General features: G+C 51.1%; 1 protein-coding gene across 1 annotated transcript in view; it reads left to right on the top strand.

The window, feature by feature from the left end:
* Positions 1 to 3,383: 3,383 nt before the first annotated feature.
* RUNX3 (RUNX family transcription factor 3) overlaps positions 3,384 to 19,876 on the top strand; it is a 72,519-nt gene continuing 56,026 nt past the window's right edge. Inside the window, exon 1 of the mRNA XM_064281486.1 lies at positions 3,384 to 3,995. Within this exon, the coding sequence (XP_064137556.1) occupies positions 3,938 to 3,995 (58 nt within the window). The 5' untranslated portion in view covers positions 3,384 to 3,937. The remainder of the gene's footprint in view (positions 3,996 to 19,876) is intronic.

The raw sequence follows: 19,876 nt of genomic DNA, 5'->3' as shown, positions 1-19,876 counted from the left end.
TGTTTTTTTTTAGTTGGCTCAGAGGTTTCTATGCTGTTGGATTTTCTTCCCCAGTGGAAACAAGAGGAAACCTGACCGCCCACGGCATGCGGAGGGAATCCACAGTCAGAAGTTAAAGGGAAGGGAGCACAGGGAATTGAGCACCTACAATGTGCCAAACACACTATTATTTTCTCACTTAATCCTCTTTATAATTTCAGGAGGTGGGAACTGCAATTGGCCCCATTTCATAGGTGAGAAAATTGAGGCTCAGAAGAGCAAAGCCGCTTGCCCACGACCTTATAGCTTATAAGGATCAAAGCAAGCTTCAGCTCTGGCTGGTTCCAGCCTCCATACTCCTTCTGCTTCCCCAGGTAGCCTCAGAGATTCATTCACATTCCAGCATGGGCTTATGAGATTATAAATTCTTTGAGGGCAAGGACCATGCCTGGTGCTCAGTAAACATTTGCTACATTGCCCCCAAACCGAGTTGCACAGATACACCTCTGGGCCCAACAGAGCCTCTTGGGCTCCCTTGCATTCCCAAGCCTGGACTCAGCTCCCCGGGTAGGGGCTGGGAGAAGGAAGAGTCCCTCAGGGTGACCCATTCTGGTTGTAGGAGGCCTGCTCTCAAGTGTGGAAAAACCAGCAATCTGCGTAGGGTGGTGTGTTAGAAACTGGAGGCGGTGTCAGTAGAGCAGAAACAACTCCTGGGCTGGGAATCAGGGGCCTGGGTTCCACTGACTCACTGGGGAGCTTGGACGAGGCTCTGCCTCGCTGGGGCCTCAATTTCCGCTTCTATAAAATGGCGGTCTTCCCAGTTGTGCCATTCTCTGATCTATTTTACAACTTGGCAGACTCCAAAATACTCTGAATTTAACCAGAAGGCCAACGCAACCTTGGCAGGCTCCACCTGTGCCACTGAACCCCCACGGCCCTACCTAGGTGGGCCAGCTGGTGAGCTTACGACGAGGAGAAGGCTGTCCTCCCTGTCTGACTGTGATGGGTCCTGACGTGGGCTTACTCATAATAGGGCCTGAATTGCATCACCGAGACTCAGCCGAGGAAACCAATGTTGACGACGCCCGCACCTGGTGCCCGTCCCTCTGAGGAAGGTGTTATCCCCATTTTACAGAAAAGGAAACTGAGGCCCAGAGAAGGGAAGTGACTTGCCCCAAGGTGTCACAGCTTGGATTCGGCAGAGCTGGGACTGGATACCATGTCCAACTTATTCCAGAGCCTGCGTGGCTGTCACTATAAACCTACTTGTTTGCAGATCGAATTAGAACACACACCTTTGTTCTCCCTACTCCCCACCCCTAATAAACTCACGATTCAGGGATAAAGACTGAACCGTCATGTGGTTCCAGATGAGACATTTTCTGGCATCCTGCTCACAGGTGACACAGTGCAGAAACAAGTCCCTGTGTGACCTTGAATAAGCCCCTCCTCCTCCTGGAGGATTATCCTGCTCCATGTTGGACCACAGGGGATACCAGGAATCCGAGGCTGATGCTGGGGCCTGGCCACTGCCAGCGGTCAGTGCCTAGGTTGCAAAGGGACTTTTCTGAGGTCTCAGAATTTGACTTAAATGATGCTAAAGGGAATTATGATGTCGTTGTGAGGCCCTGGTTGGCGAGTCAGAGGCTGAAGTTTTACCCACTCCAGAATACTGTGTGACCTTAGACAAGCTGGCTTCAACACCTTGGGCCTCAGTGGTTTGGCCTGTGAAATGGGGAGACTAGAGCTAGACCGAAGAACAGCTAGACTAGTGACTAGACTGAAGAAGTGACACCTTTGAATTGCGGTGTTGGCGAAGAATATTGATTATACCGTGATCAAGAAGGACAAACAAGTCTGTCTCGGAGGACGTGCAGCCAGAGCGCTCCTTAGAAGCAAGGATAGCAAGACTGCATCTCACATACTTTGGATGTGTTGTCAGGAGGGATCAGTGCCTGGAGAAGGACACCATGCTTGGTAAAACAGAGAGTTAGTGAAAAAGAGGAAGACCATCAATGAGATGGATTGACACAGTGGCTGCAACAATGGGTTCAAGCACAGTAACAATTTTGAGGATGGTACAGGACCAGGCAGTGTTTCATTCTGTTCTGCATAGGGTCCCTATGAGTTGGAACGACCCAATGGCACCTAACAACAACAGAGCTTGCAAGGCAAATGGTAAAAGCCACCACCCTCCCCCCACACCTGACTGGCTTCTGGGAACATAACTATGAAGGATTGAATTGTCTTCCATGTCTTCCCTACTTTTCTAGTCCCTTTGTGTCTTGAATCCCCCGAGACATGAAGGATTTCAAGAGGGGCTGACGAATGGCACTTCAGGTTGTGGGATGGGGGAACAGCATGAGCAAAGGCCTGGAGGCAAGAAGATCTAGGAGTGTTAGGTTGGAGCAGAGAACCCCAAATATGCCCCTGGGAGGCCCAGACGGTTAAAGTGCTTGGCTGCAAACCCAAAGGTTGGTAGTTTGAATCCACTCAGAGGCTCCTTGGAAGAAAGGCCTGGTGATCTCCTTCTGAAAGATCACAGCCATTGAAAACCGTGTGGATACAGTTCTACTCTGACACACGTGGATTTGCCGTGAGTCAGAATCAACTTCATGGCAACTGGTTTGGGGATTTTTTTTGAGAACCACAAAGGGATACACACTTGGGTAAAATGAGCCAAAGGGCCTTGAACGACAAGCTCAGGCCTCAGAACCCATGCTCTGTGGAGAGTCCTCAGGCACTGTGGTTCCAGCAGCTTCCACAAGGAAGGCCCATCTCAGTGGGCAGGCCACAGTGGGCGCGAGCACTGTGATGCCTTCACATGTTTCCCGTTTGTGCTTAATCCCAACTCGCATAAAACCCCCCTGAACTGCCCCCCAGCCACACTTGTGGATGCCTCTCCCCAGCAGCAGTGGACAATGGCAGGGTGTCAGCCACAGCCCAGGGGCCATGGGGTCATGGAGGGGAGCCCTCCAAGCTTGGGTGGGTCCCAGCTCAGAGCACCAGGTGAGGGGCCAGCGGAGCTCCCAGCTGCCCAGGCCAACGCTGGCCTTCATTAAGGAGTCTCCCACACAGGATCCAACCACCACCCTGGCCGCCCCCGCGCCAACTGCTTTCAGTTCTGCTTTGCCGGCTGCATTCAGAGGCCAGTCCCACAAATACAAACCATCGCTTTTTTTTTTCTTTCTTTCTTTTTATTTTTTTCCAAAAAAAGAGAGAGGGGGGCAGCCACAAGATCTTCTAAGAGCCGTGACATCACGGCCCAGGTGATCATGGCCCAGCCAATGGGCCAAGGCCGTGAGCTGGCTTCTTGCATCCTGTGAGCTGAGGTTGGGTTGACACTGTGAAGGCCTGGTCCCTCGACCACAGAACCACAAGGCCAGGCCCTCAGCCGCCTCTGGGGCGCTGCGCGGGAGCTCGTTGGCTCCCGGTCCTCCCCACCCCCTGGCCGCCCTCGCACCCACTGGAGCCTGGGCTCTGTTGAGGGTAAGCCTCATTCATTCATTCCCTTGGCGCTGGTGCAGCCGGGCTTCACTCTCCCTACCCTGCACGCTCTCTGCCCTGGCTGCCGAAGGCCCCTGCCCGCCATCTAATGATACACTCTGCATACGCTTCTGTTGAGAATTTGTGGGTAGACATTCCTGTGGGGCCAGGAATCCAAATTCTTGGGTACAAACAGAAAGTTACTTTCCTTGGGGATTTTTTTTCTCTCTCTCTCTCTTGCTCACACACAAACACTCTCGTGTTCTTTCCTTTTTTCTTTTTCGTAGCAGTAGGGGGAAAAAGGAGACAAGACCAAAAACAAAAACAAAAACCAAAAAAACAAAAAGCAACAACCTCCCCCACCCCCCCTTATTTTCAAAAGTAGCTAGGAAAAAATAAAAGGACAGCCAACCCCATCCATCCCACCCCAATCCCCTGAAGGGCTGAATTCTCGCCTTCCTCAGAGCGGGGCATGGCATCGAACAGCATCTTTGATTCCTTCCCGACCTACTCGCCGACCTTCATCCGCGGTGAGTAACACTTGCCAGAGGTCCTGGGCGGGCCCTTTCGGGTAGGGGGCTGTGGCCAGGCCACGGACCACGGCTCTCCACCAACCGCCCCAGCTGCTCTCAAGTTCATGGCCCGTCTACCTAAATTCGCCAGCCTCTGAAAGCCTGAGGTGGAAAGAGGGGTTGGTGGCCGCCGTGGTCTCCTGGGGTGGAACCTCTTTTATCCTCGGCTGGTTGGGACAGGTAGCGGCTGGGGCAATGGATACCGCAAGACCTTGAGACCTCAAAGGCCAGATCTTGGAGGGTCTTGGGGTGGAGAGGACATGGGGGTGTCTCTGCGACCAACAGCTTCCTGCCTCATTAACGGGGCTCCCAGACCCTGCAGCTCTCAGCCAGTCCAGAGAGCCTGGACTCTCCACTTGGGCTCAGGCAGATGCAGGCTCTGGGTGACGCTCAGCTCCCCTGGAGCCAGGCCTGCTCCTGGGGAGAGCCGTGGGAGGCCGTCTGGGGACGTGACTGTGCCTTAAGATGGGAGATCTTCTGAGGACCTTTCCGTACATCTTCTGTGTCATCCCCGGGGTAAGGGAGGAGAAAGAGGCTCCAGGCTTAGGCTGAGAAAGTCCACAGCTCTGGGCTGCACTGAAGCTGATCAGTGGGAAGAACAGGATTTGAGCGGCTTGGGGGACTTGGTCACAGGAAAGAAGAAAGTGTTTCTGTGTGGCTTGTGCCTCTATCCATGGCCTGGAAGGACCCAGGGGACTGGATTGTATCCTTCAGCAGGGGCGGGGGCCCACGGGTCCCCCATTTGTGCCTCTGATTAAGTCTGGAGCTCAAGGGGAGGTTTTCCTGCCTCTGTCTGGCCCCTAGGCTGATGTGCTTTGGCCTGGGAAGCCTTCAGCTGCCGTTCTCCCCTGCCCCGGCAGGAGCACTGAAGAGTATGGGGCACTTGAGACTGAGGTATCAAGAGTCCCTGGGTTTGAGTGGCTATCTTGCTGAGCAACGTTAGGCAAGTTACTTGGATTCTCTGTGCCCCCAACGAAGGCCCCCTCGGGCTGGAACATTCTGATTGTCTGAGGCTGGGGGTGGGTTGTGTATGTGAACGTGTGCCTCTGGGGCATACATGGGGACCAGCTCTCCTCTGAAATAGAGGTCCTGAGTGAGGGCTAGAACTCCAGGGTTTGGGGACTGGTACTGCTTTCTCTCAGTTGAGGTGGTCAGCTGAGATGCAGAAATGGGTCTGACTGTACTGCCTAGCTGTCTGCTCACTGCCTGTCCTGCTGCCGGCTGAAAGTGATTCGGAGCCAGTCCTTGGGCAGCTGACTCTGGGCATGTACCAAGGCACATTTGGGTGCTGGTTGTCCAAGTGCTTCTGCAAGGGCTTGTCTGAGAGTGAGGTCCATTCCTCGTTCCTGGAGTGAGGCTGAGGCACGCTGTATGGGCTGCAGATGGGGACAGAGTCGGGGAGGAAAGGGGGCTGCTGTCCCCTGTGGTAGGGGCACTCCCACGCAACCTGGCTGTGGCTGGTGACAAGCTACCATCCCAGGTCCAGGAGTCGAAAGCCGGGGCTGCTTCCTTCAAGCTGCTACTATTATAATGTTGTTCTCTTTGTAGTTCTCGGAGCTAATTAAAGGCAGTTCTGTGGCAAGAAAATAAGAGTTTATAAAAACCATTTGCTGGGTCTTTGTAATCTGTATTTCTCCCTCCATGAGCAAGACGGAGAAATGTAGGGTTTAAAACAAAGGAACCTTGGGAGATGGGGCTGAGTACTGCACAGCTAGGTTGGGCGCTTGATGCTGTGGGGCTGGGGAGATGGCGGACCAGTGACTGACGAGGAGAGGGGTGGACAGCTGCCAGCTTTTGGCCCGTTATGTGCCCAGAGTCAGGGGGCCTGAACAGAGCAGGCTGACCCTTGGTCAGACAGGGAAGTGTGATGTAGCCTCCAGGCTGGGGCCCGTGGGGAGGCCTTGGGGTATGGGGTCTGGTGTTGGGGGGCTTTCTTTGGAACTCCGAGGAGAAGGTCTGTCCACTCTGTTTGGCCCGCTTTCTACTGCCCAGCTCTATTCCGAGTGTTCCGCTTACAGCTCACCTCAGGGCTCCGTCTCCCAATTTCCATCCTCGGAGGCCCATAGGGCTCCAGCTGCCAAATTCTATCCCCAAAGAGACCCATCCTCGGGGTCCTGTCTGCAGACCTGCAACTCCACACTGCCCCTCTCTGGGCCTTTAACCCTTTTTTTTTTTTTTGCCAGGGACTGCTCTTGAGTCTCACTGAGCCTCTGGACCCCTTCCCAGAATTACAATTTAAATGCATAAAACAAAATGCAAAGGATGACAAAGGAAATAAATCTTGTTGTGTGCCATCAAGTCGATTCCAACGCATAGCAACCCCGCGTGACAGAGTAGAGCTGCCCCATAGGGCTTCTCAGGCTGTAATCTTTTGGGGAGCAGACCGCCAGGTCTTTCTCTCTCGGAGCAGCTGGTGGGTTGGAAATACAGTTACCAAACTGTAAAACAGCAACTTTGTGAGATGGTGACCCGTGTGCTCCTTCATTCACACACTGAATAAGACCTTAAAGGGGGTCTAAGTAAGAACTGCTCTGATGGTGGGTGGTGACGAGCACAAACATCTCAAGATAAGCTGCGATAACCATAATGAGGCCAAAAAATGTCTGTGATCTCCATTGGTGACAAAATTTGTGGAAGATGCTGAATTTCAGTGAGAGGTTGTGAAAAGAAAGATGAAATGTTTTTCCTGTCCAAGTTCGTGGACTCCCCAGAATTCTATGTGCGTTGAGAACTCCGGGTCTACAGCGCTTTCATCTCAGAATCTTTCCGAGTTGTTCTAGTGTCCATGAGCTTTTACCAGGAGGACTCAGATCAGGGTGTCCCTTCTTCCTCCACCTTGTCTTTGTCCTCCCTGCCCCTTCCAAGCACTGCCCTACCCCAGTCTCTCGGGAAGGCTTGGTGGAGCCTGCTCTGCGCTAGGCAGGTGGTTGAGGGACATCACCATCCTCTGAGAGCTTTTAAGCACCTGGATTCCTGATCCCACCTCAGCCTATGGAATTGGACTCTCTTGGGGTGGGGCCTAGGGAAGTGTGACCCTAATGCACAACCTGGGCAGACTTGGGGACCACTGGCCGCGTGCCTGACCCTCAGCCTGGCTCTGTCACTCATGTGCTGTGTGACTCCACCTGAGTCACTTAACATCTCTGGGCTGCCATTTTCTCATGGGTATAAGGCAGGGAGAGGGTTGAATTTGATGCCACTCAAAGTCACCGAACTCCCAGTGCAGCTTTCTTTGTCTCCCCTGCCCCATCCCCAGGGTGGGTCACCAGCCGTATCACCGAGTTCCTGCTACCTCAGTTTCCCCATAAGCCCAAGAGAGATGACTTCTCTTTTGCTCTCACTGGTAAAGACAGGCTGAGGATGAAGCATCTCAGCCGTCCCCCTGCCTTTGGGCATCTGTGCTCAGTGGCAATGGGGGCCTCTTGGAAACCACAGGGGAGGGTCCTCAGTCCCTGAAGAGGCTGAGTTCTTGTCCATATGTTCCACAACCGCCACCCACCTTCACGTCCTGGTTTCTCTGGCTTAAGAGAGTAGGGGGTGTTCATTTTGACCCAGGCGACCCAAGCTCCCAGCCATTCGCTGGGGAGGAAAGAGGTTTGGGAAGAGGGTAGAGAAGCATTTGATTCCCATCCTGCAGGAGAGGGGTGAGGAGGCGACGAGGAAAGGGCAACGCTTAACGCGAAGAGCGGGCACACTGACAGTGGAATTGCAGGCTTTTAGATGGAGGCGTTAGGGGGTGAAGGGGCCAGCCGGAGTGCTCTGTGCCCCCGTGATTCTCCGCCGCTCCCCCATCGCTTCTCCCAGGCTCTCAGGCGGAATTGGGACCAGCTGCCGTCAAGTCGGCTCCAACTCGTGACGACTCCACGTGTCAGAGCAGAACTGGGCTCTGTAGGGTTTTCAGTGGCTGATTTTTCAGAAGTAGATGGCCAGGACTTTCTTCTGAGGTGCCTCTGGGTGCACTCGAACCGCCAACCTTCGATTAGCAGCCAAGTGCCTTATCTGTTTCCACCACCCAGGGACTCCTCAGGCAGGACAGGGGTATTTATTTATTCCTCTGCTTGATAAATGAGGAAGCTGAGACTTAATGGCTGTGACCCGGACATTCTGCGTGACGATGGGCAAGTCCCTTCCTCATTTTGGGCCTTGGTTTCCCCCGTGTGACAAATTTGGACAATGGCCTTAAGGACCCCCGAAGACGCGTCAGCTCTGTTGAGGGGCAACACCTTTATGCTGAATCTTCCCCCTGAGGCCCTTCTCTGTACCCTCTGGGGCTCCCGCACCCCCTCCCCGCCCCCATACAGAGGCCTCCTACAGCAGTCCTAAACCACATTCCCAGTGGCAAAAGCGTTCTTTCAGACCTTCAGGGAAGGAACCAGGGAAAAAGGGTCTAAATTGCCACATGCGGGATTTAGGGGAGCTCTCAGGAGGAAAAGATCTTCCTTTATTAAACCAGTCATTCCACAAAAGTTTTCCTGCCAAGAACTCGGGAGATGCCTGACACAGAATAAGTGCGCCGTAAACACTTTCATTTTTTTATTATGTGGAGCCTGGCCTGGTGCTGGGAGCTGGGGACACAAGAGTGACTGTGCTCACAGTCTGGTGGGGACAGAAATGGCTACACAGAAAAGGATGATGAGGGTTATGACAGGGGAAGAACGGCGGGAGGCTGGGGAGCTGAAAGAGGAACACTGGCCCAGCCTGGGAGGAGAAAGCGCAATTCCCGTGGAGGAGGGAACTGCAAGCTGGGTTTTGCAGGCTGAGGAGGTAACAAAGGAGGCGAATGGCCTGTGCAAAGGTGTGGAGACAAGAGAGAATGCTCTGACCCTGGGAGCACCTGGAATAATTGGAGGGCAAGTTGTAGGGTGGGGAGCACTGGAAGGGGGGCCAGCCTATACCGGGCCAGGTATGTTTGGCCTAGCTTCTCTTAGCAGTGGTTGGGTACTTGGCCGGTAACTCCTCTGAACACATCTGGGAGAAATGGAAAATGACCACTCAGGGATGAGGCAGGCCTAGGTAGGGGCAAACGGGTGGACAAAATGGCCCTGGGCAGGTCCAGCTGCGATGGTCTGACTCCAAGGCCACCAGACCAGGAAGGAAGCTGCCCAGACCAGAGTGGTCAGTGGTGGGCAGGAGACCCACGTCCTTTCTTAAGCTCTAGTTGGGGGCCAACAGTGGGGCCTCTCCTGGTATTCGCACTGAAAGTCCCCAAGTCCCCGGAAACCCCACAGTCCCAGGCAAACTAGAACAGTTGGTCACCTAGTGAGTGGGTGTGCCCATGGTGGCCTCCCACCCCCAAGCACACTGAGAGATGAGCGGACTGAGCTCCAGCCATCCTGGGCCCACTACAGTGCGTCTGGCACCATGTCTGCCATGCCCTTTGACTGCGGCTCCAAGGCCGCCTACACACACCATCAGTCAGACCACCCTGTCTGTCCCTGGCCGCAGGGGCATTCCTGGGAGCCCCCCATCCACAGGGCTTGGGTGGGCCTGAATGGGCCCCACACAGTGGGACTGTGTGTCCAGACCTCACCCACTACAGCCGGCAGCCCCCAGCGGCCCCGCTGGCCACATAGAGGGCCCATTGACATCTCAGCCTCGAGGTGGCCGCATCAAAGCTGAGGTTTGCTCGGTCACCTGGTAGAGCCATGGAGACGGGGGATTGCAGTGGGGAGGGGGAGAGATGGGTACTCCTGAGCCACAGGGTCTGAAAACCTTACCTTCCAGAAAGCTCTGAGAAGCAGGGAGAGAGCAGTGTCTTGCCTCTCAGCCAGACCAGACTCCTCCATAGTTAGGGAAGCTGAGGCCTGGGCCCAGGGCTCAGTGGTTCTCATGTCCATCTCCTACAGATGCTTCTTCTGTAAACTCTTCCTCGAATCCACCACCCAGAATGTGCCCCACTGATAGTTGGGGGAGTCTCGCCCCTCCTTCAAGACTGTGCTCAAACACCCCCTCTGCTAAGAGTCTTCCCCCATGATCACCTGCAGCCTCCAATGAGTCCTGTCCTGCCCTGAGCTACTGTTCTCAGCCTGGCCTGGGGACTCAGTGAGTCATCCACACCTTAGTGGTCGGTACTGGTGTAGGAGCCCTGGTGGTGCTGTGGTTAAGTGCTTGGCTCCTAACCGAAAGGCCGGCAGTTCAAACCCACCAGCCACTCTGCAGGAGAAAGATGTGGCAGTTTGCTTCCATAAAGGTCACAGACTTGAAACCCCTAGGGGCGGTTATGCTCTGTCCTATAGGATTGCTATGTATGAGTCAGAATCAACTTGACGGCAATGGGTAGTGGGGGCTGGGCATGAGACTCATGCCTTGAGAAGTAACAAGAACAAGGAGCAGTGAGCCAACTCAGGAGAATGTTGGAGCGGGAGGGCAGAGAGTGCCTCTTCTTTATTTTATAGATAAGGAAACTGAGGTCCAGAGAGTGATGAGGTCTTCTGAAAGGTTGTCTTAGTTTCCTATTGCTGCCATAAGGGAAATACCACAAGTTGGTAGTGTTAAAGAACAGAAATTTGTTTCCTCACAGTACTTGAGGCTGAAAGTCCAAATCAGAGTCTTAGTTGTGTCAATTCCTGCCTCGTTGGTAGCCCCGTGTGTTCTTTGATTCCTTGGCATTCCTTGGTTTGTAGACAATCTTCACAGAGCATCTGTCTTCCCGTGCGTGTGTCTCCGTGTCCATTCTGCTCTTTTTTATAACTCAGAAGTGATTAGATATAGAACCCATCCAACTCAGGTGTGGCCTAATTAGCATAACAAAGAAAACCCTATTTCCAAACGGGATCATATTTACAGGTATAAACCAACTGCTGTATAGTCGACTCCAGCTCAGGGCTGCCCCATGTGCGTCAGAGCAGAACTGTGCTCCACAGAGTTTTCAATGGCTGATTTTTCAGAAGCAGATCACAGGTCTTTCTTCTGAGGTGCCTCTGGGTGGACTCAAACTGTCAATCTTTTGGTTAATAGTAGAGCATTTAACCTTTCGCACCACTCATGGACTCCATTTATAGATATAGGAGCCGATATTTCGATACATATTTTGAGGGGACACAATTCAATTTATAACAAATGTTGACTTCAGCAACAGGAAAACCGACTTTTCTCAGGCACCTGGGGACCACCATCTGCCTTGCATAGCTTAGGTGTCAGACCGACCGGGTTTAAGCTGTTTGGTGGCTGCGTAGCCCAACATGTTAATTAACCTCTTTGAGTCTCGGTTTCCACCTCTTTAAAATGTAGTGAGTAACATTGACCTCAAAGAGTGGTTGCAAAGAGTAGATGGGGCTGTGCCCCTAAAGCCCTGCACACAACTCCTGGTAGATAGTGAGTGCTTGGCTTCTGGAGCCTCTCAATCTGCCAGCACCCCTCGGCAGTATCCCCAGTTTGATCACTTGCCACCTGGCAGGTGTTCCTACATCTCATTCCCCTGTTCCGTCTCCAGCCCTGACGCTCTAGTTTCCTTGGCGCCAGAGGGTGCGCAGGAGGGAGACTGCAGAGTGGCCCTGAGGGTGGGGGAGAAGAGGGCACCTTTTGGAGAGGAGGTGATGTAAAGTGCAGTTGTGAGTCCAGACTGCAGCCAAGCCCTGCAGTGTATGTAGCCTTGAGCCAAGGGCTTGACCACTCTGTGCTTGGTTTTTTCTTCTGTAAAATGGAAAGAACATGTAATACCCACAAGGTCTCCCTGGGTGGCGCAAATGCTCAACCACTAACCTAAAGGTTGGCTGTTCAAACTCACCCAGAGGTGCTGTGAACGAAAAGCCTGGCAATCTGCTTTTTTTTAAAGATTATAGCCAAGAAACCTCATTGAACAGTTCTACTCTGTAACACACGAGGTCGCCATGAGTCAGAATTGACTCGACCACAATGGGTTATGTTAATAGTACCCACCTCGAGGCTCGCTGAGTGGATTTAATGATAATGTATATTATGCACTTAACACAGGGCCTGGCATGGAGTCAAAAACCCAAACCAAACCCACTGCCGTCAAGTAGATTCTGACTCATAGTGACCCCATAGGGTTTCCAAGGCTATAAATCTTTACGGAAGCAGGCTGTCACATCTCTCTCCTGTAGAGTGGCTGGTGGTTTTGAACTGCTGGCCTTTCAGTTAGCAGTTGAGTGCTTTAACCACTGCATCACCAGGGCTCCTGCACAGAGTCAAAACCAAATCAAACCTGTTGCCATCGAGTCGATTCCAACTCACGGTGACCCTATAGGACAGAGTAGAACTGCCCCATAGAGTTTCCAAGGAGCACCTGGGAGATTTGAACTGGCGATATTTTGGTTAGCAGCCATAGCACTTAACCACTGCTCCACCAGGGTTTCCGCACAGAGTCAAGCCCTCCATAAATGCTGAAAGTTATTAATATCTAATGTTCCTTTTCCTCTAAAAGATGTTTCCCTGACTCTGAGCAGGACAAGGAAGGTGAGAAGCCCTCTCCTCTCCCCTGAAGGTCCAGCTTAATGGCCATCCCCCCGGGGCACCTTCCCTGGCCCTTTCATTGTCCCTTCTAGTGCCTGCCACTGCCCCACACATTGTTGAAAGGGTTATATTCATGGAGCCTCCCAGAGAGGAGATGCACAGAGCTTCTTGCGAAACAGATGGAGGAAAGGAAGAATGCATGAACGAATGGATGGATGAATGAATGAATGACCTGATGATCAACCCGAGGGGCTCCCAGCCTCTCCCCTCACTTCCCCTTCGCTGTTTGACTTTTTCTTTGAACGTTTGAGGCAAGAGCCCGCCACTGGCGTCCAGTCGACGCAGGCATCGTGAAGTTTTAGGTTCCTCTTTGGGGTTTTCTTTCATGTCTGGGAAAAAATGTTTTTGGCAAAAGGTTCAGACTTACGTGTGAGCGGAAAGGGCAGACGCCTGTAACTTATGATTTGCAGGGCTGACTAAAATCAATCCCCCCCCAAAAAAAATCCTTCATTGTGTGACATGGTTATAACAAATTCCACCGTTAGCTCTCAATCGTTTGGGACAAATTGTTGCCCACTCTGGCTTTTTTTTTTTTTTTAATGCAGGTCCCTCCTAGGTCACTGTGGGAGACCCTGGGTCGTACAAATGGTTTAATGTGCTCAGCTGCTAACCGAAAGGTTGGAGGTTCAGGTCCATTCAGAGGCACCTCAGAAGAAAGGCCTGGCAATTTACTTCTGAAAAACCAGCCATTGAAAGCCCTATGGAGCACAATTCTACTCTGCCACGTGGGGTTGGTTGCTGGTTCTAGGTCACCTTAGCATCAATGGGTCCACCTATTTGGCTCACCTTTGTTAAGAAGGGAAAGTGGGTGGGCATAGAGGGGCAGAAGGAATTAAGGGAATAGAATACTTGCCCATGCTCAAATAGAAAAAAGGGCAAAATGAAGGAGGAGGGGAAAAAGAGAAAGGCCAGGCCCCTGTCCCCAAACCCAACTCGCCTGGGTACCCAATGGCTGGGGACCAACACCCACAGCCTCAAGACATGCCCCCGACTCTGAGGTTTTCCTTCCAGCCCTCTGTCAGTGAATTGAGTTCTGCCCACACGCCACAGAGGAAGCAAGGCAGGAGGCGAGACTTGCCGAATCCCTCCACAGCTTAAGCACCCTCGAGTACCAGGCCCAGAAAGATTAATATGAGGAGCCTCAGGTTAGGGGCCGCAGGAGGCCCACAGGGAGAGCCCAGTTCCCCCACGTTCCCCACAGAAAGCCCCCTCTGGGAATGAGGCTGCAACTTCAGAAAAAAGCCTGGAAGGAAACACACTACAATGTCAACAATGGCTGATGCTACATGGTGCAATTATGGCAAGGAGCCTTTGATTTCTGTATTCTTTTGGTGATTGTGTGCTTTCCAAACATTTAAACACTACACATAAATTATTTTTAGATTATTTCTTCTAAATAAATAATTTTTTATAAATAAATTTATAAATTTAAAAATATTATTTATTCCTCTTTCTTGGAAAATAATTTTTTCAAAGAACAAAAGATGAAGGGGCAGGACCACCCTCCCAAGAGTAGGTGAGCTGGACCTCTGGTCAGCCAGGGCTCCAGCCTGGGGTCTGCCTGCCCCTGCCCAGACCAGACCCAGCCGCTCCCCACTTCCCCCACCCCCTTCCTCTTCCCAAGTTGCTCTGCCTGTTGCCTTCCTCTCTGGCCTCTGGCTCTCTGCTGTGGAGAAAGCACTTGCCCTGGGCCAGGGAGTGCCAAGCATACAGCAGGTGCTCAAGAAATGCTTGTAGCCTGCATTGTGGTCCTGACCTCGAGACATTGCTCTGTAGAGACAGGCCTAGTTTCCTTGGATTCCCATATCCTCAGTGCCCAGGACTTGAGCTGAGTGGGGGGTATACGAAGTGGGGCAAGCTGGTGCTGCTGATTCATTCAGTGGACATTTATTGAGTACCTACTGCATGCCAAGCACTGTGCTGGGCACTGGGGATTCAACAGCAAAGAAAACAGTCACACATGCCTGCCTTTCTGGAGCTGACATGCTGATGGTGTGTGGAAAGAGGTTGTCTCAGGAAAACACCCTGGTGAGATAGGCAGGCACCATAGCTTCCAGTTTATAGGTGGGGAAACTGAGGCCCAGAGAGGCACCAGACCTTGCCCAAGCCACACAGCCAGGGAGTTGCAGAACCTCTTCTAAGTTCCAGGGCTCCTAACCTTCGTCCCCTCCCACCCCCACTGAGTGGGTTCTCCCTCCTTGACCGCCCACACCACTCTGGTTTATGCTTTTCCTGTCTCTGTAGAGTCTCAGCCTTCCGGGGCTTCTAGAGATGCCCCTGTTACACCATCAGTTACCGCATTAAATCCTCAGCAGAGCTCTGTAAGCTGGGCATTGCTACCTCCACTGCAGAGGTGAGAAAACAAATAAGCAGACCCAGAGAGATCCATGGACTACCCGTGTCTCCCTGGGAGGAGCCAGCAGAGCTGGGCTTCGTATCTGGGCAGACTGACCCCAAATCGCAGCTCCCGTCCCCACACCACATTCATTCCTACCCAGCCTTGGGGGCCTTCCCTGTCCCTCTGCCAGACCCCTGCTTATGGCAGAGGTGCTGAAACCAATCCTTTAGAGGGGTGAGGGAATGAGGAAGGGAACCAAGTTTGTTGATGACTTACTGTGTAACAGGCACTGTGTTGGTTCCTTTGCAAAATATCTCATTTCACTTAATTTCTACAATGATCCATAGAGTGGATATTGTCTTAGCCATCTACTGCTGCTACAACAAAAATACCACAAATGGATGGCTTTAACAAAGAGAAATTTATTTTCTCACAGTCTAGTAGGCTACAAGTCCTAATTCAGGGCGTCAGTTCCAGGGGAAGGCTTTCGCTCTGTGTCTGCTCTGAAGAAAGGTCCTTTTCATCAATCTTCCCCTGGACTAGGAGCTTCTCCACTCAGGAACCCTGGGCCCAAAGAACACACAGTGCTCCCGGTGCTTCTTTCTTGGTAGTATGACATCCCTCAACTCTCTGCTTGCTTCCCTTTCCTTTTTATCCCTTGAGAGATAAAGGGTGATGCAGACCATGCCTTAGGGAAACTCCTCTTACATCAGATCAGGGATGCGACCTTAGTAAGGGTGTTACAATTCCACCTGAATCCTCTTTAACATAAAATTAAGGTCACAAAATGGAGGACAGCCACACAATACTGAGAATCATGGCCCAGCCAAACTGTTACACACATATTTTGGGGGACGTAATTCAATCCATGACAGATGTCATTGTTATTATTATCCCCATTTTACAGATGGGGAAGTCGAGGCTCAGCAAAGGAAAGCGACTTGCCTAAGATCATGCAGTTAATAAGTGACCAAGCCTAGATTCATGCTGGGGGTCTGTCTGACATCACAGCCAGCCCAACAGAACCCTCCCTTCTACCTGGAAGATGTCTCCTCTTCCTTAAGGCTCAGTTCAAATTCACCACCTCCATGGCTTCTCCAGGCAAAGTTATTCATATCCTCCTCTGTGCTCCCCAGGTACCTCCAGGCCCTTCTCAAATCCTTCCAGAAGGCTTTCTGGAGAGGATAGGATCTGAGATGGGTCTAGAATAGGCAGCTTTTGGTAAGGAGGGAGCACTGGTAGCCCAGAGTGAATGGCACGGGAAGGCCTGTATAGAGAAGGTTTCACAGAGATGGGAGAGCTTGTGAGTCTCTGGCTGGTGCAAATGGTTAACACACTTGAGGGCTAATGAAAGGCTGGGGGTTCATGTTCACCCAGAGGCACCTTGGAAGAAAACCTGGTGGCTTATCTGAAAAATCAGGCATTGAAAACCCCATGGAGCACAGTCCTACTCTGACACACATGGAGCTACTGTGAGTCTGAGTTCAATCAACGGCAACTAGTGGGTCTTGTGGAGGGGTCTAGGGAGAGAAGGCTGGGGAGGAAGGTGGGACAGGCCCTGGGGTTGGTGATGGCCTTCAAGGCAGCAGGGTCCAAGCAGGATCCAACCTGGGCAGTGATGTGAGCAAAGCATCCCATGGTGCACTGGGCAGCTCTCTGAAATAGGCCAGTGTAGAAGTACACCTTGAGGGCCTGTATGTGTGTGTGAGCAGAAACCGCAGGGGCCCTCCCGCACCGCCCTATTTTTATCTCTCTGTAGACACACATCTGAGCAGCCAAAGAGAACTGGTTCGCATGCACATAGAGTGCTCCACAGATGGCCACGTTTGTGGCCTGATGGAAACAAAGGGGCAAGGGTTTAGAGCAGTCAAAATGAGACTGACCCCATGCAGAATCCTGAGGACCAGGATCAGCTGTGTAACATGGGGGGCCCTGTGCAGCATGAAAATGTGGGGCTCCTGGTTCAAAAATCCTTGGGAATTTCAAGACAGTGACCACAGAGCATTAAACCAAGCATGGGGCCCTCCAAGGCATGGGGACCAGCACAGATTACACACCCGTGAACCAGCCATAGACTGGAGGGCCCTCACCCTGAAAATAAACCTCTGTCTGCCTTTCCTCCATTTGTGCTTCATTCCTTCCGCTTAGGCAGGCTTCCATCCCTCGTGAGTCCACGAGTTTTAGAGAAAAAAAAGAAAATGTGTGAGATCGTGGGAGCCCCTGGGTCAATGCAAACAGTTAACACGCTCAGCTGCTAACTGAAAGGTCGGATGTTCAAGTCCACCCAGAAGCAACTCAGAAGAAAAGCCTGACAATCTGCTTTGAAAAATCTCTCACTGAAAGCCCTATGGGGCACAGTTCTACTCTGACACACTTGGGGTCTCCATGGGTCAGAATCAACTCCACGGAACTTGTTTTTTTTTTTTTTTTTTTTGGTTTTGAGTGAGATCACATCTTGAAGATTTTAGAACTAAACGAGAACATTAGGGAAAACACAAATGCAGCTAACATCCCCACCCCACCTGTATTTTATGTTGTAGAACACCTGGAGGATCCAGACAGTTTTAAAAATAAACTCTGTAATCTCAACAGCCAGAGAAAACCACTGTTAGTTGGTGTATTTCCTTCTAGTCTATTTTCCTTCTCTGTATTCTGTGTTTTACCTCTACAGGGTCTCTTCCCTCTCTGTGTAAGGCCATACAGAGACATGTGCTATATCCAGGAGCCTCATCAAGCATATTAATAATTATTACATATATCCATTTTACCTGTTGCCATCGAGTCAATTCTAATTCATAGCAGCCCTACAGGACAGAGTAGGACTGCCCCATAGAGTTTCCAAGGAGCACCTGGTGGATTCGAACTGCTGACCTTTTGGTTAGCAGCTGTAGCACTTAACAACTGTGCCACCAGGGTTTCCTAATTATTACATATAGATGTCAGTATATATCTAGGAAGAGCCTAACAGCCTCGTCCAGTAGAATTTTCTGCCATGATGGAAATGTGCTATATCTATGCCGTTCAATACAGTAGCCACCAGCCACAAGTGAATACCAAGAAGTTCAAATGCGCCTAGTGCAACTGAGGAGCTGAATTTTTCATTTTATTCCATTCTAATTCATTTTTACTTCAATGGCCACGTGCGGCTGGTGGCTATCATGTTGGATGACGCAGCTCTAGAGAAGCGTATGGTCAATTGTTAACCAGCTGATCTCTCAGGGTGGAATTATGAAGTTTTTCACTTTCCAACTCAAAATGTTTGAAAAGTTTTATGCACAATAAGCATGTATTGCTTTTGTAGTCAGAAGAAAGCTACTGATGTCTAAGTTTTTCATACATTCTATTGCTACAAAAAGAAGAAAAAAAAAACCTAGATTTTTAAAAGCAAATTACTGGGGAAGATTGATCCTGGCAAAATGGGCTCTATTTTTATTTTTCCTATCAGTGTGCAGAAGCAAGAATGCGGGGTTTAAAATCCAAAGCCGTGGGTTTGTCTCCCAGATCCACCACTTACTGGCTGTGTGGCCACTTAACCTCCATGAACCTCAATTTGCTCATCTGTAAGATGGGGGTATTGATGCTTCTGACTTCCCAAGGCTGCTGTGAGAACGTAGGGGACCAGCCAGGTGATGGATTCAAACTAGTGGAGGTGATTCCCGTAGAGGTGGGACTGTTTGTCATTGCAAGGGGTGTTACTCACAGATTTCTCTCCTCCTGCCATTTCCTAAAACCAGGAAATGAGAGTGGCGTCTTCTAAGGTATGTCCAGCAGATGTTGTCAGGTACTGAGTGGAAATAAAGGGGCTCCAAGGACAAACAAAATTGGGAATGGCTGTATTCAACAATGTTCAAGAGTTCGTTTTTTTTTTCTTTTTTTGCTGCAGGACTTCTCAGAGCCCTGAGCATGCAAATGAACATGGGCAGCTTGAAAGGGCTGGTGTAATATGGAGTCCATTTTGGGAAAAGCTGCTCTAGGCAGAGCTGTTAAATCCACCATGGGCTGCAGACACTGTGGGAAGAGGAGGTGTTTTTAAGAACCTAGAAATTTACCTGGGTCTTGAAAGGAACATTATTGGACTCGAAGGCAGTGGGTTTGTTTTTTTTGGTTTTTTAAGTATAAAACTGAAGTTAATAAATGTCTAATTGGCTATCTAGAAGATATAAGTTATGTCAACTCAACTCTTAAATAGTTATAATATGAGCAGCAAACACTTAACATAGCTCTTACTAGTGCTGGGCACTGTTCTAAGTACTTGACATATTTTTGTTCATTTGATCCTCACGACAATCCTATAAGGTAGACGCTATTATTAAGCCCATTTTACGGATGAGAAAACTGAGGCCCAGAAAGGTTAAGCCATCTGCCCAAGGCCACCCAGCTGGGGTTCAAACCCAGGCAGCCTTTGTCAATATCCTGTGCACCTCACCACAGCAAAGCAGCTAGGAGTTAATTGAGGTTTCCCCAGATCAAGGAACATCCCTCAGCTTCCACCAGACGCCTTCCTGGGATGAGCTGGTGGCACTTCCACGAGCCCAGCTAATGTCTCCTCCAGCCACATCCAGAAAGGCCAGAGGGCCCCAAGTGCTGGAGAAAGTCGGTCAGAATCAGCTCCGCCACTTTCTTGCTGTGTCTTTGAGTGAGTCATTGCCTTCTTTCGGCCTCAGAGAAATGGGTCATCTTCATCTGAGAAATGGGTCAGTAATCTTTTGAAGACCAACAAGGGGAGGTTCATAAAACGCAGTACATGGCCCACGTGGAAGGTACTAGATACATGCCCAGAGAGAGGGCAGGGCAGAAACTAAGCTCTGAGAGCACCCCAGGGAGCTGGGTCAGAATCCCCAAAGCCCTCCCAGGTCTGAGCATGGCAGACACAAGCAAGGGGCTTCTTTCCCACTTGGCAGGAGCCCATTTATCCTTCTCACAACAGTCCCTCCCATGGGCCCTTTGGTAAGGACCTCCGGGCCCCTCTTCTTAGTCTCCCAGGGGCTCCTCCCACCTACTGCGGGTTCTGCTTGATCCAGCATCATGC

Source organism: Loxodonta africana, chromosome 3, assembly GCF_030014295.1.
Source record: "Loxodonta africana isolate mLoxAfr1 chromosome 3, mLoxAfr1.hap2, whole genome shotgun sequence".
Lineage (NCBI taxonomy): Eukaryota > Metazoa > Chordata > Mammalia > Proboscidea > Elephantidae > Loxodonta > Loxodonta africana.
Note: the sequence above shows the minus strand (reverse complement) of the source record. Positions and strands in the feature narration are given on the sequence as shown.